Genomic DNA, 22295 nt, shown 5'->3' on the forward strand with positions numbered 1-22295 from the left:
TGGCCTTGCGCCGGCGATGATTAATAAGTGGAAGGGACTCCTCAGACTTCGCTCCACATACCCATTTTCTCCATTAACCGCCCACATTATCCATGATTATAGTAGATCCAAATAAGTAGACCCACTTCTAACTCTCTATAAAAGGAGCAAACTCCATTCATTCGTGGTAAGTTCTAACCATTCACTATTTTCTATTCTTGTGTCCTAGAGAGAAAATTGACTTAATCGTCGAAGGGTACTTGGCCGGGTCATACCGGTTACCTTTGACAATTCTTTTTTCTTTTCAGGACTCATAGCCATTACCATAGCCCGACGTATTTCAGCCTACTGATTTTCGTGCATCATCAGTAAGCATTACACAATCTCCAAGATCATTTATTTTTGAAAATATATAATAGATTCTCCATTTTTATACCACGTACCTTATTTTGACATCATGAAATTGTAATTCTAAGTCTGTAGAAATATAAAAGAATTTTCATAAATTCATTTGTAATAAGAGTCAAGTCTTTCATTACAAAATAGGTTTGCACTTAATACAATTGTTCTCAATAGTTAAGATTGAAAGTTAAAAAAAGCAACTTTCAATCTTAATTAAGGAAAAGTTAAAAAGTGAGAATTGTTAAATATTTTTGTGAGAATTGTAAAAGTAATGTTTCCACTAAGTGGCATTTGGTTTACCGTGATATACTCTTAATGTGATAATTGCGCAATACTAGCCTTTGAAAAGGTTAATAGTTTATATTCAACATAATTTGAAGTTGTTACATTTTTCAATCACAAAATACCTAGGGGTGTAATAAGTATTTGTTAGGAATATGAAATAATTGTTGTAATTTATTTAGTTAGGTAGTTAGCTAGATGATTGAGATTATGATGAGTTAGTTAGGATTTGAGTACATATAGCTCATTTAACACATGACATAATTCATAGAGCATATGTTAAATTAACTAGCTAATTATCTTAAGCCATATGGGCCAATGACATTAGAGCTAGTCTCCTATAAATACATGATTGTAATTCAACATTACATATGAATTGAAGAATAAACCAACTCATTGCTTAGGACATCTCTCTCTCTCTCTCTCTCTCTCTCTCTCTCTCTCTCTCAATATTTCTCTATGGACGGTGACTACCTCGAATTAAGTCAATTCTCTTATAATTCCTATTCATCCCCATTAGGAGCCACCAGGTTCCTAACAAGTGGTATCAAAGTCGTTCATCCTAAAGCCATGGTTGAAACTAAATCTATAATACTCCTAGACGAAGCTATTACCAACTTTCAAGAAATTTAGAAAAAACTTAATATCATTTTACAGAAATTAACTGATGCAAAAAAAAAAAAAAAAAAAAAAAAAAAAAAAAAAAGAAGAAGAAGAAGACAACAACCCTAAACACCTCAGTCCAATGAGAATCATATATAAAGGAATGCTCTAGCCATAACTTTTCCAAAATCAATGAAGGTTGATTTTTCTAGGTTGAAGGGTGAAGAATCCGCTCCTTAGGTTTATAAAGCAAACTAATACTTCAACTATTACAAGACCTTAGATCATGAAAAACTTCCAATGACCTATTTTCACATAGATGGGGAAGCATTGGTGTGGTTCAAAGATGCTAAAGATATTGCGTTATTTATTAGTTAGGATGCCTTTGTTCAAGCACTACAAGTTAGATTTGGATTTACTACTAGTGACAATCCATTGAAGGCTATTATTCAAGAACCACCTATTCTTGTGAGTAATCCAATGCTCATTGGTGTTAGCCGAACTCATATTTCACCGAATGGGCCTGTTCATGCAATCAAGAATGAAAATGTAGACTTACCACACATTCATGTTGGGGGCCAAATCTCGATACTTAGTGGCCATCACAAAGCCAAGGAACTAGACGCTTATTTTCTTGGTGATAGCCGTAGGATAAATGATGGATTCCATAGCCGAGATGATCATAATTTTTATAAGAAATTGAGATCTGTATTGCTGAAGGTTAAGTTCAAATGACTGCTTTGCGTTATGCTCCTATGTCATGGGCTGTGATTAATTGCTTTGGAGTTGTTCGTGTAATCAATGGTTAAGATGATTTGGCGTATTGGTTGGTGGCCGGTTTTCCCTAATGAAGGTATCATTACACAACAACAACTTGTGTGCAAGGTGTTTTCAAGGGGAGGGAAATGTTAGGAATATGAAATAATTGTTGTAATTTCTTTAGTTAGGTAGTTAGCTAGTTGGTTGAGATTATGATGAGTTAGTTAGGATTTGAGCACATGTAGCTCATTTAACACGTGGCTTAATTCATGGAGCACATATTGAATTAACTACCCAATTATCTTAAGCCAAGTGGGCCAATGACATTAAAGTTAGTCTTCTATAAATACATGATTGTAATTCAACATTACATATGAATTAAAGAATAAACCAACTCATTTCTTAGTGCATCTCTCTCTCTCTCTCTCTCTCTCTCTCAATATTTCTCTATGGAAGGTAACTATCTCGAATTAAGTCAATTCCCTTATAATTCCTATCCATCCCCATTAAGAACCACCGAGCTCCTAACAGTATTATGCATTTATAGATGAATTAAGTTTTTCGTATAAACACTCATCACACCTCTAGGTATTTTTCATAATTAGAAAATATAGCAACTTCGAATTATGTTGAATGAAAACTATTAACCATTTAAAAAAAAAAAAAAAAAAACCCTCTAAGCATGTACGTGAGCGCATACTCAAAGGCTAATATTCCGTAATTATCACATTAAGAGTATATTACAGTAAACTGAATGCCACTTGGTGGAAACCACCAGGTATATATCTATCTTTCACTAGCTCTACTTGATTTGTTGCATGAATTTTGGGTTTTGAATGTTTTTAAGCATTAGGACAAGGTGTTTGATACCTATAAACAAAGAATACAAAATCTCTCTTTCTTTCTTTCACTTTGCTTTTCTTCTTTTCCTTCTTTTTTTCCCCTCTTTCTCTCTCTAGTTTCTTTTTATTAGAAGTAAATTTTGAAAATATAACTGTTAGATTGCATATTATTTATGTTCTTAACGCGTGTGTCAAATTTTGTTCAAATTGGATGTTATTTACTATTCGATCAATAAACTTATTTTTTATGCATAATTTTAAAACAAAAAAACTTGAAATTTAAATAATTGATTGATGACATATCTATCGATCTTTAACATTCTTAAAATTTTGCTAGCAGGAAGGATATAATAAAAACATATAATTTAATAGTTAGATTTTTAAAATTTACATTCAATAAAAAGGTATACAAGGAGTTTGAAGATTAGAGAAAAACATTTTCAAATGAGGGAGCACTACATCACCGTACTCCTGAACTACCTAGTCATTTTCCCATTAGCTAAGGAAATAATCCTCATAGCCCAAGCAAACTTGACTAAAGAAAACAATCTACAACACCAAAGTGTAGACACCCTATTTCGTTCCTCAATTATAATGCATATCTTTTGCGCATGCGTCCCCCCAATGATGAATTGATTGAATGATGTGCATAACTCTCTGATCTCTCTCTCATTTGACACATGTTTATTTATTTATTTATTTATTTATTTATTAGCTCTTTTATTTATATATTTCTAGTTTTAACCATCAATCTTTATTTTAAGTGCATTTGAAGCAACAATTTTTAATCTATGCGTGCTTGTCTTTTTTCCCTTTTTCCACAAAATCCTCAATTTTTGAAAGTTATATCCAAAAAGATCAAGTTTTGTCCCTCAAGCTCCTTTTGTTAATTTAACTTAAAAATAATTGCATTTTATTTCAAATATATTGACAAACCCAGCTTTAGTGGTTGAAAAGAAAATGACAAAATAAAATAGAATGGTGAGATATGCATTGTAGGTACAATGGACAAACACCTCCAACACTAAGCAGGTCCGATGTGCCCTCATCTGCACGATTTTTGTCATGGTTGTCATTCCATTATTCCAGCAAGTGCAGTAGGGTGTGCAAACAAAAACAAATAGTGTGGTGGATTTTGAATTGGAAAAGGGAGAGGGGAGACCATATAAGGACGGAAAAACAAAGGAAAAGGGGGAGGAGAGGGAGAAAAAGAAAGAAAAACTAGAGAGAATAGAGGAAAAACATGGAGACTCCATTTTTGATTGATTTCAGAACTAAGATGTACCTATCGTTTTTCATCTCCTAGAATCATTTTCACTACATCTCTTTGCATTCTAATTTTCAAAAGCCTTCAAAAAACACAAAAAAAAACACCACAAAAAAAAAAAAAAAAAAAAAAATGAGAGAGATTGAAATTTCTTGGGAGAAAATCTAGTCCTGAGGGGGGACAAATCTGGCCCCAAACTAACGAGTCCAACATCCAAGTTCTTGTTGTTAGCCAAGCTCGCATTATACACAGCTAGTTCAGTACCTCTTTGTCAACCGTTGTCGGTGGAGCATCGCGTGGTGGGAGGACCATCCTTCGGAGAACGCCGTTGTCGTCGCCATTCATCTCAGTGGAGTCATCATCAAACTTGTCCAAGGAATTGCAGGGTATGTTTTCGACCTTACCCACTCTTTATTCTTACGTGTTTTTGTTGTTTGAAGTTTTGATGCTTTGTTCTTTTCGATCTGAATGTAAAAGATTAAAACTTGGGCTGTCTTATGACTAAAGAACTAAACTTGGTTGTAATAAAAGAAAGTTAAAAGTTAAAAGTGGGGTTAAATCATGTCAGTCTGTGGTTTCTTAAAATATGGACCTATGCATTGAAAGCTTTTGATGAAAACATGGGTTTGTAACCGTAGCTAATCTACAAGTTGTCTAGACCCACTCTGCTTCCAACAACCCCTATGTTTTCGGTTTTCACAAATAAAAATAAAAATATGTTTTATTTTTTACCTCAAATCAAAACCAAGTCACGGACTAATCTGATTAAGCCCCACTCTTTTTTTTTTTTTTTAAGTATAATCTCACTGTTTCCCTTAAAATGAAATCTTCTCATGTTGCTCAGATGATAACTTGGAAGAGTTTAAGTTTACACATGCTTTTTATAATAGTTGTTATGTCAGTTCCTTGATCTGCTTGTTTGTTTCTTTATCATCGCTTTGTTTTGTTATTAACTTGCTGCTTTTTTTTTTTTTAATTATTATTATCATTATCTTGTCTTATGATTTAGCTTTAGACCAACATGTCATAAAATCAACTACTTGCTTGATTTTGTGTAATGAATTCAGTTAGTAATATCGTGTCCATTGAATGATTAGTTGAATATCAAATAGTCCTTACTTATTTAGTAGAGACCCGTAGACATATTGGGCGTGCGTGGGTGCCTCATACCTTCCCATGGCGTAATTTGACCTCCGAACTTGTCCTTGGTGGACGTAGACCATCTTCCTTATCCCTTAAGTCAATCAAATTAAAAAAAAAAAAAAAAAGATTTTTATTTCTTGTTTTGTTTTCCCTTAAAAATAAAAATAAGTGGCAACTCCTCAACTTTTTTTTAAGACTCATGATTTTTCTAATAAAAAAAATATTCCCAAAATTAAACCTTCCTTTTTCTTAAAAAAACCTCCCCAAGGGGTGTCACGTGGCTGTGTCCACACAAAGCAGCCTCTTGAAGAGAGAGGCAGTTGGATCCATTATTAAGGAATGAGTCATACATTGGCCAACAATATTAGCTTACAAGTGGGCCTCACTTTTCCATGTAATGGGCCACATATATACATCATTAGGCCACAATCTGAGCACATCTAATGTACCCACCTCCAGTGGCAAGGTTAAAAAAAAAAATTGATTTCAAAATACATTTCTTCCATTTTTTAAATTTTGCTAGGTGGAGTTGAGATAGTGGGCTCATGTATGATTTTGGGTTAGTCACGGATAATGTAGATTGTTACACACCACATGCATATGTTTCTACCGAAAAATAAAGTGTATGCATTTGTTTTTATATATATTTTTTTAAAATGTTATTTATTGCTTCTTTGAAACTATTGATTTGGTTGAAATGAAATTTTAAAGCGCATGATATTTTAATCTACTTGAGAAAATATTGCATAGATTTTGGCTTGTGCTTGATTCAATTAGGAATGGCAACAGGTTAGGTTTGGAGCAGGTTTCTTTATGCCCGAACTTGACTCTCGGGCCCTTACTTGTTACCCAAACCCGACCCGTTTAATAAACGAGTTTTTTTTTTTGTTACCCCCAAACCTGCCCCCATCGAGGCCCAGCCCAAAATCACAAAAATAGAAATCAGTACAAACCCAAAATCACAAATCACACAATATCCATGTAACAAACATAAAACTAAATAAAAAAAATCACAACATTTTCTTGGCAATTTTCTTGCCATCCAAACGGATGCCAAGATCTAACAAACCAATTTGTACAAAAAATCCAACAAATCCTAGAAATTTTTCAAACCTAAAAATAAAATTATCAAATCTGAAAACCCCACCAACAAACACACACACACACACACACACACACACACACACAAAAGAAAAAAAGAAAAAAAAAAAAGAAACCCAAACCCAAACCCAAATTTGGCTCAAAAAAAAAAAAAAAAAAAAAAACCCAAACCCAACCGGTTATGGGTCTGTAACGGGGGAGGGGTGGTTCACGGTGGTTGTGGAGATTTTCATGATTGATGAGAGTTTCGACTTGTCGACGAGGTGCTTGATTGCTTGATTGCGGCTTGGCTTGTCGGCGAGGATTTTCTTGGATCTTGTTTTCTGGGCTTGATTGTGGCTATGGTGGCTTGGGTGAGTTGCCGGTTGCGTGGTGCTTGATTGCTTGAGGGAGGGCTTGCGTGGGGCTTGATTGCTTGAGTTAAGACTTGAGAGTGAGAATTGAGTAAGGGTGAGGTGTGAGAAGGGCGGCTGCTGAATCAAAGAGTGAGAGTTAGGGTTAGGTGTAAGGGAATATATATATATATATATATATAGTTAGGTTTTTTTGGTAATTTTAGCTAAACTAAGCGGTTTGGGTATTGCAAAAACCTAGACCTACTTCGAGTTTTATTTTAAAAACCCAAACCCAACCCTATTGTTTATCGGGTTGGGTCGGGCTGAGTACTCGCGAAAGTTGGGTAACAATTGCCACCCCTAGATTCAATTGGTTAAAAATTTGATTGCTTATTGAGTTGTCAAGTTTACCCCCTTTATTTATTTATTTATTTATTTGTCAAATCAAGAGGAATAGCTACCTTTGGGACTTTATTACTTGGGCTGTGTGCTTTGAGAGAACATTAGGCCTTTTATATCAAGCTTCTAGGATTTAGGTTGTTTTTGTTTTTGTTTCCCCCCAATTTTTGTGCACCTAAGACTATGGATTTTTATCTTCATTGATACTTCGGAGATTGTTTTGGCATTTGAATTATTGAGAATAATTTTGGAGTTTATTTAAGGATAGTTACTATTCTGTAAGAAAGTCTTCCATGCTTGTAAGGTAACAACTTTATAGGTTTGCGGCCTTTGTTGCATGCCTAATTAATTTGTTGGGTGGGAAGCTTGTTACACCAATATCTTATGCATCCTAAGTAATGAGATACATGGGGTATTTATTTCTCCATTTGCTTTGAAATGGAAAGAGTTCATGAATTCTAAAAAGTAGATACATAAATGAAAAGTAATACGTAATTCCTAATAATGTAAAATATCATTTCATTAAGTAAGAAATGATAAATAATTTTTAAGTGATGTACAGTAACAAATTCATATTCATCTTTAGATTTGTGAAATAAAAATTGTTGACCTTGAAAAAAAAAAAAAACAAAAACCTTTTTCCGGGCACTTTGGGTTTTCTAATAGTCCATATTTTCACGGCCATTGGATCCGGGTATTTTGGGCTTTGTAATAGTCCAGGTATTCATGGTCATTGGTCCAAGTAACATGTAGTTTTGAGTACATTGTTGTGTGCGGGTATAGTTACATTCAAACTCAATGAATTATGAATGTTGTAAGGCTCACCAGACAAGTAGAAAATCCAAAATAATGAGGTACTAGAATTTAAACATATATTGGTTTATGCATTATAATAAACTAGCATATAACCTATACAAACACATGGATACATTTAAAATTAAATACAATTTTTTATTATAAAAATATAAATTATTAGTTAAATTATTAAAAAAAAAATAGCACGTAATACATGCATACATATAGATACATTTAAAATTAAACATAATTTTTATCATAAAAATATAAATAATTAGTCAATTTTTTAAAAATAAACGTAATAAATCACATATTAAAATTTTTATCTAAATTTTTAATATTACTTATGATCTTTTTTTCCTTCTAATTTTTAATAAGATAAAACATGTGGTGATCTTTGTTGTGTGATGGATTTTATTGAGTATATATGATTGGGTTTTTTTTTTTTTTTTTTTTAATATTCATAGTTCATTAATATTATATTCTTAATATTTTGCACTCATTAGCTCACTTGGCACAAAGATTAACAAACTTAAGTAGAAACATGACATAAACTTAAATAGATAATTATGGTATGGTCTTCACATAAATTTAGACATATGGCGCAAAATTATATTCTAATTTCAAATTTTAATTATACTTCCAACTTTGCATATTAATATATATATATATATATTATTTTTGAGAAAAACATCAACCAATTTCATTAAAGAAAGAACTAAGGGATTACATCAAAGAAAACTAAATAAGAGATGTTTGGTGGAAAAGACTTTATCCAAACTAAGAGAGGAGAGGACTTTCTAGCTCTTTTGGCTAAGACATGGGCTACAGAGTTGCCCTACCGCCTAGTGTGAGAGAAGGAACAAAATTGAAAAAAAAAACCCAAAATAGACTTATAAGTCTTTGATAATATGACCAATACAAGAACGTTCGGAACACTCTTCTGATAAAGCCTTGAATACAAAAGCATTATTCATTTGAATGGCAAAAGTAGCTAAGCTAGGTAATTATACTGCCGTGACGCTTTATGTCACACTCATCCATTAAATTTAATTAGATATTCCTCAGTAGAAGAAGCTTGTAGTCTCTACAAGGTTCGAAAATATGAAAAGCATTCAAAATTTTTAATCACCGGCCAAAGGAAGCTAAAAGACACTAGATCACATGGTAGAAAGTTGAGACAAAAACAAATAACCTGCTAGCAAGCAGTACTGATGTGCTGATCTTGGGTAACTGCATCCATGCATATATGCAAGCAGCAAACACATCAGACAATTGATGTTGATATAAAGTATACGTGTAGAGTTTGATATCTCTGCCTTTGTGTCCATATATGGCTGTTGAATTACAAATGAAAAATGATAATGCCCAAGTTTTGAGAGGAAACATCATAGAAACTTCTCAACTTTCGGACCCTTGTACTTTCTGCTTGCACAAGCTTCAGAGGCTTGAGGGCATACTCAACGTGGTTGGGCCACCCTGATCATCGCTTCAGGAGCTAAATTACGCAACGTACGTACTTGGAAGTGAGTTCCAGTAGTGATTAGCTATATTGATTTTACTAAGCTCAGTTATCCAAATATACTGAGTGACAAGCTGAGGGACCATGCCTAATGGTTGTAATTAATTAAGCCAGTTAAGTTTGAATACCATCATGGAGCTCAAGGAAGCCATGGCTCAAAGCATAAATGCACAAATCCTAATAATTTAAGCTGGTCTTGTTTATAGCCTTTTCCCACATCTATCCTCTATTTTGGAAAAAGTAAAACCATTGATATTGTCATTCTACAAAAATGGAAATGCTGATGCTAGCACAAAATGGAAATCACTGAATTGAGGTGTCAATAGCAGTTGCATTTCTCCAAATCCATCAAAGATATTTTTTGATCTAAAACTTTGATATCACAAAATATCTTTAATGGATTTGGAGAATAGTTTATCAGGACCCGGCATATTAATTGCTTTTAATTTCATGTTTGCTTTAGGCTTGACAACTCTCTAGCCAAGTTGTTGTTTAATTCTACGTTTATAGCAAGCAAATACTCAGCGTTTAGCAAAAAAATAACAATGAGAACTTAGTACTTTTTAGATTATAGCCTCCGCCTATTATCATTCACGAGGGGTCATTAATTACTGTTTATTACTCAAAATCCAAAATGAGAAGATGGATATTTTATTAGTAACAACAATCCATTTCACGATTAAGATTTTATTTCTTAGATATATATAACAGTGTACAGTTTGCTAGCCTTGGCTGGTTACTATGCAGGCTCGAGCCTATTTGAAATTGAAAACGAAACTTCTATAGCATTACCAGGAACGCAGGTAGCATTTCTTATTTACCATCCTAGTTTGGTCGTATTGGATAATTGGAAGTTATAGAGAAATAAAAATGTGGACGAAAAGAAAACCACATGATTATGACTGCTTTCAGTTTGTCTGATTTGACACGAGAGAATCTGCCAGGAAAGTTCCTCACTTATAACTCACTCTTCAACATTGCACAACAATAGTTGAGCACAGTTTGAGTTAAGGCAACATTATATTTCCAACATCGTTCTTTATAAAAGGAGCATCCCTATAATGTAGTTCATGCATACAAGGAACAACTAAAAAAAAGAATTAAGAGGCAAGCTAGTTGAGTGCAATTGTGTGCCAAAAAAAATAGTTTAAGAACTGAGAAATGGAGATCGTGGAAGTAAGCAGCTACGAGGCACTGCCTCTGCTCTCATTGAATCATGTATCTTTGTTGTGCAGATCAGTTTGGGATTCAGTGCGGTTCTATGAAGACGTCTTGGGCTTTGTTCTCATCAAACGCCCCTCTTCTTTCAATTTCAATGGAGCTTGGTTAGCTTTCTATACGCCCTCTATATATATGCATGTGTTTTCTTTATCCGTTAACATTTTCCATAAATAAAAATATAGGAGTACCTACTTAAAATCCTTGATCAAACTTCAATTATTAAAAAAAAAAAAAAAATTGATGAAGGATATTGACACACTTGTCTGAACATTTTTCTTTAGAATTTTTTTTTTTGGGAAAAGATGAACCTTGTTAATCAAATTTGTATGAATTTATGTAGGTTGTACAATTATGGCATTGGGATACACTTAATTGAGAACCCTGCACTTGATGAGTATGACACCGTCAATGAATTGCGACCAATTAATCCCAAAGACAACCACATCTCCTTCCAGGTAAGAAAATATGAACTTAAATTTGGAAAAAAGAAAAAAGCAAAGTACAAACATTAGGCTATATACATTGGAGTAATAGTTGTGTCACTGATCGTATGTCTTATATTTTAACAACATGTTTTTGGACAGTGTACTGATGTTGGACTAGTTATAAGGAGGCTCCAAGATATGGGGATGAGGTATGTAACAGCTGTGGTAGAAGATGATGGGGCAAAGGTGGATCAGGTGTTCTTCCATGACCCAGATGGCTATATGGTCGAGCTTTGCAACTGTGAGAATATCCCTGTAATTCCTATCTCTTCCTGTGCATTCAAGCCTAGGGGGGAAAGTTTCAAGAAGGCACCAGCTAAATGTGGTTTCATGGAGAATGTCATGATGGAAAGCTTGAGCATGGAAATGATGAACTTTTCATTTTAACTTCACCAAAACATGAACAATTTCATCTTCTTTTGTTTTTCAAAAAATCAAATTTGTTGCGTCCCAAATGTATAACAATTAAAGCCTATTATGGCCTTGTGTCTTGGTTTCAAGAGAGTTTGTATTGGTTAATCTGGTACCTCCAATAAAGATTGTAAGATTGAGTGAGTTTGCTTTTTTTTTTTTGTAATATATACATTGAAGCCAATATGTGGCTTTTGATAATGTCAATATTTTATTTTCTTTGAAAGCTTCCGCTGATGGAAGCTTCCCATGGGTGCAACTGTACATGCAAGAAATTGCCTATTGATGTGTCCCAATGTTGTGGGCCAGTCATCTCTATAAAAGTGGTTTGTGGCTTTGTGGTGTTAAATTGCTGTTGTTGCTGCTCTTCTTGTTATTGATCTTATACAGTTTACTCTATAATTAATGATGCCGGCAGCCTGGCTTGTGATGGATTCGTTACCAATCACTGGTTAAATCAAGGACCTGGGTTCTCGGGTTTAAGTTTTTTTTTTTTTTTTTGAGAAGGAAGTCAACTTATATTATTCCAATGAAATGATTAATCAGTTTGAACAAAATGAAAAATTGATGGTAGAACATCCTCCAACCATATAACGGAATAAGTTAAGTACTAATCTCGTCAGTTCCTCAAAAAAAAAAGTACTAATCTCGTCAAGCCGTGTGCAATTTTGTTACTCTCTCTCTTTGTATGAGAATAAGATAATTCTATGAAATTTTTTTCTACTACTCTTGCGTCTTGAATGAGTAGATCATACGCTGCCAAACCTGCCTTTTTAGATCTCAAAGCTTCTGTAACGACACTCGAGTCCCCTTCAAGCACAACTCTGTCCACGCCAATTTCTGCAGCAAACTCAATGGCTCGTGCTGCTGCTATAGCTTCAATCTACACTGGTTTATATGCTTGAGTCACATTTTGAGCAAGTGATGCGATAACCAGCCCTTCATGATCTCTAACCACAATGCCAATACCTGAACGGTTTGAGCTTGATTGCATTTATGTCATGCTTTCAGGGAATACAAATGAAAGTCTTGATAGTTACACACCAAGTATACCATGATATACAAACGTCAGCTGAAATCGTGTTTATTAATTAAAATTGTGACGTGAATGAAAACACAATCAAAAGAGTGTACATGAAATATGTACAAAAGTAAACGTGTAACAATGATTAACCAACAAATTATACCCCGTATCACCAAGCCCTATCCATCTAAGATATCTTTTGCAAGCATGTCGCTCTTTTTAGGGGTTAAAAGGGAGTAAAGGTTCTATTGGCACCATGAAGTTGAGAAGATGGAGCCTTGCCATGTTAGACAGAAACAAAATCGATGATATAAATTAACAGGATTAACAAGGCTTTGTAGTTAAACTTGGCTCGGCTTATCAAGAGGCCAATGAGAGATATATAAAAGACTCAGTTTCTTTCGAAATTGTTGACTACTTTTATACAAATAAGTTTTATACTTATCCCAATTTCTTGGGATAATTATCTGGCACGGGAAGTGAAAAATATCAACACCACATGTAAAATGTAATGTAATAAGAACCACAAAAACCATCTTGATTCTTGACTCCTCTCCCTCTCTAAAAACCATATAACCCTCGAAAAGACATTGTTCACAATTTCCCCATTTTAATTGACTAAATTTAGAAAAGTGAATAATCCCTTGGGAAAATATTAGCATAAACATCTTGGACTATTGAGGTTTGAGCATTGACTCTTTCATTCGATACTAATACATTACTTTGTGATCAGGCTAACTTCTGTCTTTGCACACAAGGATCAATTCGATTTTGAAAATTCTTGCTAAATTCAATTATTCTCATTGTACCTCATATTAATCTATATAAATGTTTTTATATATTAAAAAATAAAAAATTCATTTCGTTTCCATAAATTGTAATTTGGTTTTTATTCATTTAATGTTTATTGGATACATTTATTCATGGAAATTATTTTATTATTTAAATCCTTTTCTTCTCTTGGTTAAAAATTGAGTCTTTTGGCTAAATATTAGTAAAAATTGAGTTTATGGGTGATATGTGGCAAGTAATTGAGGGTATTGAAGAGATGGAGCAGATTCGGCTTTCTTTTTGCTAAATTATGAGAAATTATTAGGTCCGATGGGAGGATTGTTGAAGTGGTCCTCCCAATCAATGAAATAATGTCACTTATGCAAATGTGTGAGTCAGCACAAGAATTAAAAATAAAAAACCATTAGATAATGTCATATTTGCATAAATGACACCACTTCAACAATCCTCCCGATGGACCTAATAAATTACATACTAAATGCCAGATTAGGAATTTGACATTGAATTTGGCACTCTAAATGTCAAATTTGTTACTTAATTCTCTCTTTTACCTAACTTGCCCTACCCTACCTTACCTTGTTCCTATCATGCCTTGCTAGCAAGGTTGGAAAGAGAAAAGCTTGACCAAATTTGGCATTCACATGACTGAATTAGGAGAGAGAAATAGTAGGGAAATTTGGCTTTTATTTTATAGTCCAAATTTTGGCATTTAGGGCCTGTATAATTGTATTGTTTAAACAACACAATACGTATTTTCAAAACACTTTTTCACTAACACATATTTTCATAACACTTAATTGAGTTTGGATTGCACTGAAAAATTGTGGAGTCTGGCGTTTTTTCTGTGGGTCTCGTGCACTATTCACAGGACCTGCAACTGCAAGTACGGAAGAACGCAAATGTTAAGTTAAAAGTAGGTTCCACAGCACTATTTACATATTTAAAAATTATTTTTTTACAGTATTTTTAGTTTTTAGTAATAAACGGTATTCAAACAGACTCTTAAACAATGTTAGTAGAATAACATTCTCAAACGAGCCTTTAGAATGCCAAATTGCCATGTAATTCGGCAAAAAGAAAGCCAATAATTTGCTCACTTTCCTCCATTCCCTCAATAACTTGTTAGGGATTACATATTAGTATATCACCTATAAACTTGATTTTTACCGATATTTAGCCAAAAACCTATAAAATAGGCAATAATAGTTCAGCCATAATGCTTCTAAGTCATTTTGTCAGTGCCTTGTGACCTGTAGGGTGATTGTTAAGTGCTAACTAAACTCAAAACAACGTTAATTTTTTCATTCAATCAAAATTACGCCATTTTAATCATTAGTTTGCAACTTACACCTTCAAAATTTGGGGTAATTTTGATTTGTCCCTTACAGTTGAGATGGCATCTAACGGACACCTCACCGCAACAAATGTAGAAAAATGCTTAAATCCCAACAACAGTTAAAGTTAGGAGAACCGATTCCAATTTTAAATCTTGAAAAAATAAAACCAAAATTACCTCAAATTTTAATAGTGTAATTACAATTTTCATATTAAAAAAAAAAAAAACCTTATTCTTAGAATAGATGCTGGAAAATGACACAAAAACCATCTTGATTCTTGACTCCTCTCCCTCTCTAAAAACCATATAACCCTCGAAAAGACATTGTTCACAATTTCCCCATTTTAATTGACTAAATTTAGAAAAGTGAATAATCCCTTGGGAAAATATTAGCATAAACATCTTGGACTATTGAGGTTTGAGCATTGACTCTTTCATTCGATACTAATACATTACTTTGTGATCAGGCTAACTTCTGTCTTTGCACACAAGGATCAATTCGATTTTGAAAATTCTTGCTAAATTCAATTATTCTCATTGTACCTCATATTAATCTATATAAATGTTTTATATATTAAAAAATAAAAAATTCATTTCGTTTCCATAAATTGTAATTTGGTTTTTATTCATTTAATGTTTATTGGACACATTTATTAATGGAAATTATTTTATTATTTAAATCCTTTTCTTCTCTTGGTTAAAAATTGAGTCTTTTGGCTAAATATTAGTAAAAATTGAGTTTATGGGTGATATGTGGCAAGTAATTGAGGGTATTGAAGAGATGGAGCAGATTCGGCTTTCTTTTTGCTAAATTACGAAAAATTATTAGGTTTGATGGGAGGATTGTTGAAGTGGTCCTCCCAATCAATGAAATAATGTCACTTATGCAAATGTGTGAGTCAGCACAAGAATTAAAAATAAAAAACCATTAGATTATGTCATATTTGCATAAATGACATCACTTCAACAATCCTCCCGATGGACCTAATAAATTACATACTAAATGCCAGATTAGGAATTTGACATTGAATTTGGCACTCTAAATGTCAAATTTGTTACTTAATTCTCTCTTTTACCTAACTTGCCCTACCCTACCTTACCTTGTTCCTATCATGCCTTGCTAGCAAGGTTGGAAAGAGAAAAGCTTGACCAAATTTGGCATTCACATGACTGAATTAAGAGAGAGAAATAGTAGGGAAATTTGGCTTTCATTTTATAGTCCAAATTTTGGCATTTAGGGCATGTATAATTGTATTGTTTAAACAACACAATACGTATTTTCAAAACATTTTTTCACTAACACATATTTTCATAACACTTAATTGAGTTTGGATTGCACTGAAAAATTGTGGAGTCTGCGATTAGCGTTTTTTCTGTGGGTCCCGTGCACTGTTCACAGGACCCGCAACCGCAAGTACGGAAGAACGCAAATGTTAAGTTAAAAGTAAGTCTCACAGCACTATTCACACATTTAAAAATTATTTTGTTACAGTGTTTTTAGTTTTCAGTAATAAGCAGTATTCAAACAGACTCTTAAACAATGTTACTAGAACAACATTATCAAACGAGCTTTTAGAATGCCAAATTGCCATGTAATTCGGCAAAAAGAAAGCCAATAATTTGCTCACTTTCCTCTATTCCCTCAATAACTTGTTAAGGATTACATATTAGTATATCACCTATAAACTTGATTTTTACCGATATTTAGCCAAAAACCTATAAAATAGGCAATAATAGTTCAGCCATAATGCTTCTAAGTCATTTTGTCAGTGCGTTGTGACCTGTAGGGTGATTGTTAAGTGCTAACTAAACTCAAAACAACGTTAATTTTTTCATTCAATCAAAATTACGCCATTTTAATCAGTAGTTTGCAACTTACACCTTCAAAATTTGGGGTAATTTTGATTTGTCCCTTACAGTTGAGATGGCATCTAACGGACACCTCACCGCAACAAATGTAGAAAAAATGCTTAAATCCCAACAACAGTTAAAGTTAGGAGAACCGATTCCAATTTTAAATCTTGAAAAAATAAAACCAAAATTACCTCAAATTTTAATAGTGTAATTACAATTTTCATATTAAAAAAAAAAAAAAAACCTTATTCTTAGAATATATGCTGGAAAATGTAAATCCTGTTAAGTGAAATCCAATCAATACCAGAAACATGGACCCGAGAGATATTTTGTTTCTCAGTGTGACGAGTGACGACAGAACATAAATTTCGGTACATATTTGAAGCAGACCAGATGCCCCGTGGACGGCTGCGCTTCAATGACCTAAAAAAAAGGATGACGAGGAGGAGACACTACAGTACAAACCAGTGATAATCATAAATAGAGTATGGACACAAAACAAGAACGAAAACAAAGACAAAAGCAAAACAACATAAGCAAAACTCAAAAATTGGAGTGGGCCCCACTTCAAGTCAGCTATCTAAGCTGGTGGGTGAGATTAATCCTCAGCTCACTGTCAGCCCCACCGAGCTTTGAAGCTTGTGGCCGTGGAGTGATTTCGTGGGAACAAAGTTGACAATACCCCTCAACTCCCTTTTATCATGTCTTTCTTATTTACTATTAAAAAAATCCATGATACAGAAACACACTTCTTCTTCTTCTCCTTCTTCTTCTCGAATCTCTCTTCTTCATTCAGGTCCCCCCCTACACCACACCCATAGTCTCAACCACCCTTCCCTTTTTATCCTAGCTCTTCTTTCTCTCCCATCATTGTGTTGGACAAAATCGAAACAATCACATACAAACACACACTTATTATAATAATAATTATAATACCCATTATTAGAGATTTTTCTGTGGGATTTGTTTGGTCTGGTTGTTGTTTTGCTTTTTTGAAGTTTGGTCGTCATGGAGTTGGTGTAAGTATTATATACTAGTGTTGCTCACTCGAAGAAATGAGAGTGGAAGGGGATTAAAATTATGCGAACGCTTTGTGACGCTTGTGAGGGTGCGGCAGCTGTCGTATTTTGTGCTGCCGACGAGGCCGCTCTCTGTCATTCCTGCGACGAAAAGGTTTGTTTTCCTAACACTTTTATTATTTTAGCTATACCCCTTTTTTTACCTGGGTATATACCTATAAATTGAAACGTCTACGGTATATATTACTGATTTAATATTGCAACTGGTTTTAGTATATGTAATTCTTCTTGATTCGTATTGGGTTTCTCTCATGATTACTTTGTAGGAAAGATTCCATAATCTATCTATATATTTATATATACTGTATCTCTAGTCTCTTCCCTTGTAAAACAGCCATAAATTTTTAGCTGAAACGGTTGAGTTTTTAAGCAGCAATATTAATTCTTGTAATAGTTTCTCACATAAACTTGTAAAACTGGTTTTCCTACAAATCTTGGAAGATGAATATGAATTTGAAGTTTCAACTGGCACTTCCTTCTCCTATAATAATTGGTTGGAGTTGGAGGGTGAGGTTGTGCGTTTGAGACCCATTGGGTGCGTGCCTAACTTACCTATCAAAAAAAAAAAGTTTCAGTATGGTTGTTCGGTGTATATGACATTAGTGAGCTCGGACAAAATGCTGTAGAACGTGTAATTTCTTGTCCTCTTCTTTGTCCTTTCTTCTTTTATATTCAACACATTATGAATATCAGTCGAGAATAAAACGATGTTTGAAATGGCTTATTATTCTATATGTTTCTGGTTCTATACAAGTCTCATTATAAAAACATTTCATCCATTGTTGAAAATTTTGAAATCTAAATATTCTTTGTTATTCTTGATTGCCCTGGTCCACATCTTGCTGCAATGCTTTATAACTGTTAATGGGAGTGGCAGGTTCACATGTGTAATAAGCTTGCTAGCCGGCATGTTCGGGTTGGTCTTGCAAATCCCAGTGCTGTTCCCCGCTGTGACATATGTGAAAATGCACCTGGTATGCAGGTCTCTTTTTTACTTTTTACTTTACTATTAATATTTTTCAGAAATATGCCCTTTGTGTTTGGTAAAAGAATTTCAAGCTTATGATTCTCCTTTTGGGGACATATATGTAGCTTTCTTTTACTGTGAGGTAGATGGGAGTTCCCTGTGTTTGCAATGTGACATGATTGTTCATGTTGGTGGTAAAAGAACGCATGGAAGATATCTTCTATTGAGGCAGAGAGTTGAGGTTTGTTATTTCTGTACAGAGAGATTGGAATCTCAGTCATCCTTCTGTTATGTAAAATTCTTCTTAGAGACATTTTGTTTGTTCTGTAGTTTCCAGGGGATAAACCTGGTCATATTGAGGAGCCAGCTTCGCAACCTGTAGATCAAGGTGAGACCAGAAGGGTACAAAATCAGCCTCCTAAACTTACAGTGGTTGAGAACCAGCAAAATCATAGTGTCTCTCCTGTTCCAGCTTCTGATGCTAATGCTGATGGACATGCCAAGAACAAGAAGGATACTAAAATGATTGATTTGAATATAAATCCTCAGCGGATGCATGAACATGGATCAAACAATCAGGTTAGGCTGATAACACACCCATACACGTGCTACTTATTTTTCATTTTGGTTTAAACGGATCTCAACTTGGTAAGGGAACTTTTTTAGCATTTGACTGAAGAAATTTTCCCCTCTCAAAATGGACCAACAAGACAAAATGTGCCTATAAGTACTCTATGCTGAATAATTAAGAGTCTTCACAAGAAGAAGAGTTGGAAACAACAAAACAGTTTGGATCTGAAAAAGTATATTCATTTTGTTAATTGGTAACTTATGTTCAGTTGCTCTAAAATTTAGCTGTTTTATAGCATGGCTGTCTGATGAGGATTTTAGATAGGACTCCTTTTCTGTTTCAGAAATGTTATACTCCGCATGATTGTGTAACTGATAGAGTTATAGTCTTATCTAAAAAGAATAGTGGAAAAAAGAAGAAAGAAGAAAAGCGGGGGGGTGGCGTTGTTTTGGAGGGGGAGGGGGGGGAATCATTGGGATATTACAGCCAAGTGAAAGGCATTGTTAAGAATATAATTTTTATTTAGAGGAAAAAAATTTTGATAGCTGTGGTGATCGACAATTAGATGGTGAAACTGATGATGATATTTCTAATTTATGAGTACTTAGTGATGCAGCACAAATTTTGAAAGGGATTGATAATCAATAAAGTAGGGGAAAAAAAAACCCTAGGAGTCAGCACATAGGCTTGCTTGAAATCATAACCAAGCAAGAAAGAGAGCAAAGCTTAATGGATTGTGACCATTGGGTAGTTGCATTTTTTTTTCGTGCACGGGTCAAATCTTGGCAGAATCCTAGTGGTGGCACGGTAGGTGTGGACCAAAGACAATGGTGGCTTCACCAAGACTTGGGAAGTCAAGAATCGTCAGTTAGTGTGGGGCTTGTGATTGGTGCTAGTAGTTGCTACAATTGGTGGATAGACAACAAGGGACTAGGAAAGCAGGTTTGTCGGTGTGAGGAGGCCTGAGATTGTCAATTGAAGTTGTCAGAGGTTGGTGATTTTGCTATTTGGTGGATTGGGTTGTATGGGGTTTTGTGAACAATTGGGTTTTGGCCCGGGCAGGTATATCGACGGCCTTGGCTAGCCAAATTACAATCTAGTGGGGGTGGGGCATTCTTATTGACAATATGGGTAGTTTGGGATTTTGATGGTTTGGTGTGATTGGTTTGTTGGAATGGTAAATATAGCTTTAGGTTAGGTTGGTGGGTTGAGGTGGCGGCTTGAGTTTCCTTTGGCAGGTTTGACATCTGAGTGTTTTGTTGTTGAAATCTGGATGTGGCTACTGTGCTTGGAATGAGGATTGGGTTTCTCTCTCATACCAAAGCTGATGCTGAATAATGATTGTCCTGGTCCCAAAACTGATGCAACAGAAATTTTTAAGGGATTGAGAATCAACAAGAAATAAGAACACAAAACAATAAAAATAAACTTGGACTTGCTTAGAATCCGTATCAAGCAAGAAAGAAAGAACAAAATCTAGAAATTAGCATCTAGGGTTGCCTATATAATTGGCACCAAGCAATTAAAAAAATTTATTTAGGAAATTTTATTGATCAAGCAAATTGTCTCCATTAGAGTACAAGTACAACTGTACGATACCACACTTAGATAGACTACATGGAATAACCCAAATCCTACTTGGTTCATGGTGCAATTATTGAAATATGAAAATAATCTTGATTCTAAAGAATTAGATAAAATACTAACATAAGTAGCTAATAACAAGGTCTAAAATAAAATCCAATTGACTTTGAAAATTAAATAAAATTAAAATTTATTTGCACTCCTGCACGGATTAGTAGTACAGTATTAATGAGCTTTAGTTAGACGAGTTCTTCTATAGTTCTATTCTGAAGTATCACAGGAGCTGCTAACTTGTATAAAGAAACGCACATGTCACGAGAGGTTATTACATTGGTACCAAATCTGTTTGGTTCTTAATTCATAATTCTACATTCCGACAGTTTCTATTGCGATTTTACCATCTCCTTGGCTTAGGAGAAAATTGAGATTGAGGATCTCCTATCAGAAGATCCTAAAAATTCAGACTGCAACCTTATAATAGTGTTAAAACTAAACTAAACCATTCCATTTTGTTGAGATATCCAAATCAACATTAACTAGATGAGTATTGAAATTTGATGACATTTCCTTTTATAAGCAAGTAAATTGACATGCATTTCTAAGAAGCAGAAGTATTTTTTCTCAGGATCAATGATCATAAATCTGGAAGCGGGATCTCTTGCATAATATTTCCTTCATGCTAGAAGAGTAAGCTAAGTTTCAAGTATACTTCATTTTTCGTGGAACTTCTTTCCTTGCCTCTTTTCCTAGTTGGTTGAGGTTGTGGGCACCAAGGCATGGGAAATGTGCTTTGCTGTTGGTGTGTAGCCTAGTTGTGCAGAACAGTAGTTGGACAGCATTCATAACTTACATTGTAATGCAAAAAAACTATAAGCAACTCCCATGAAGGTTTGCAACTATTTTGAAAGTTTTGTAAGCCCAGTACTCCTGTTGAAGTACCATTGTACAATTTACATTATGAGGTTTCTTTACATGCTTGGGACATCATGATGAAGCTTGGGAAAAGCTCATATAAATTTCCAACTGTTCTTCATTGGTTTTTAAAGAAAAAGAATTCATTAAAACAGCAGTAGTTCTAGTACAAATCCTGCGGGAGCAGTTAGAATACGCTACTCTTTCGATAGTCCTGGAAATATACTTACGAAGATTACTACACCCCCCCCCCCCCCCACTGGAAATATACTTACGAAGATTACTACCCCCCCCCCCCCCCCTCTTTTTCTTAAACTGTCTGGGATTAGTTCAGCCCAAATGTCAATGTTACATGCATAATAATTTACATGACATTTTTCACAAAAGTTGAATTGATAGGTTCTTATTGGTTCTTATTTGAACCAATTACTGACATCACTTTATTATCTGTCATTTATAACTTGCCATCTTGACAATTGTGAAATATTTTGAGAAAACTTAAACGATTCTATACTTATGGCAAATGTTACTCAAAGTGTAGGCCATGTTCCTAAAGGGAGCTACCATTCAATTAACAAGAGTTTTAGGAAAACGCCTTATTTCATATCCAAATCCACGATATGCTGATTA

At 34.2% G+C, this 22295-nt stretch overlaps 2 protein-coding genes across 3 annotated transcripts; both read left to right on the forward strand.

Moving 5' to 3' along the window:
• The first annotated feature begins 10468 nt into the window (after window positions 1-10468).
• LOC112033601 (glyoxylase I 4) lies at window positions 10469-11895 on the forward strand. The gene is made up of 3 exons (XM_024066386.2): window positions 10469-10754; window positions 10991-11105; window positions 11235-11895. Exons 1-3 carry the CDS (start codon window positions 10591-10593, stop codon window positions 11520-11522), a joined length of 567 nt encoding a protein of 188 aa, XP_023922154.1. The 5' UTR covers window positions 10469-10590; the 3' UTR covers window positions 11523-11895.
• A 5174-nt stretch (window positions 11896-17069) lies between these two features.
• On the forward strand, window positions 17070-21724 carry LOC112033584 (B-box zinc finger protein 18). Of its 2 annotated transcripts, none has more exons than XM_024066361.2 (5): window positions 17070-17725; window positions 18509-18605; window positions 18724-18839; window positions 18929-19177; window positions 21379-21724. In XM_024066361.2, exons 1-5 carry the CDS (start codon window positions 17633-17635, stop codon window positions 21385-21387), a joined length of 564 nt encoding a protein of 187 aa, XP_023922129.1. In that variant the 5' UTR covers window positions 17070-17632; the 3' UTR covers window positions 21388-21724. The 2 variants fall into 2 exon arrangements, with proteins under 2 accessions (XP_023922129.1, XP_065626093.1); XM_065770021.1 differs by lacking the exon at window positions 17070-17725 and adding an exon at window positions 17773-18262.
• Window positions 21725-22295: the final 571 nt, after the last annotated feature.

Source organism: Quercus suber, unplaced genomic scaffold (assembly GCF_002906115.3).
Source record: "Quercus suber isolate HL8 unplaced genomic scaffold, Cork oak 2.0 scaffold_123B, whole genome shotgun sequence".
NCBI classification, from domain to species: Eukaryota; Viridiplantae; Streptophyta; class Magnoliopsida; order Fagales; family Fagaceae; genus Quercus; species Quercus suber.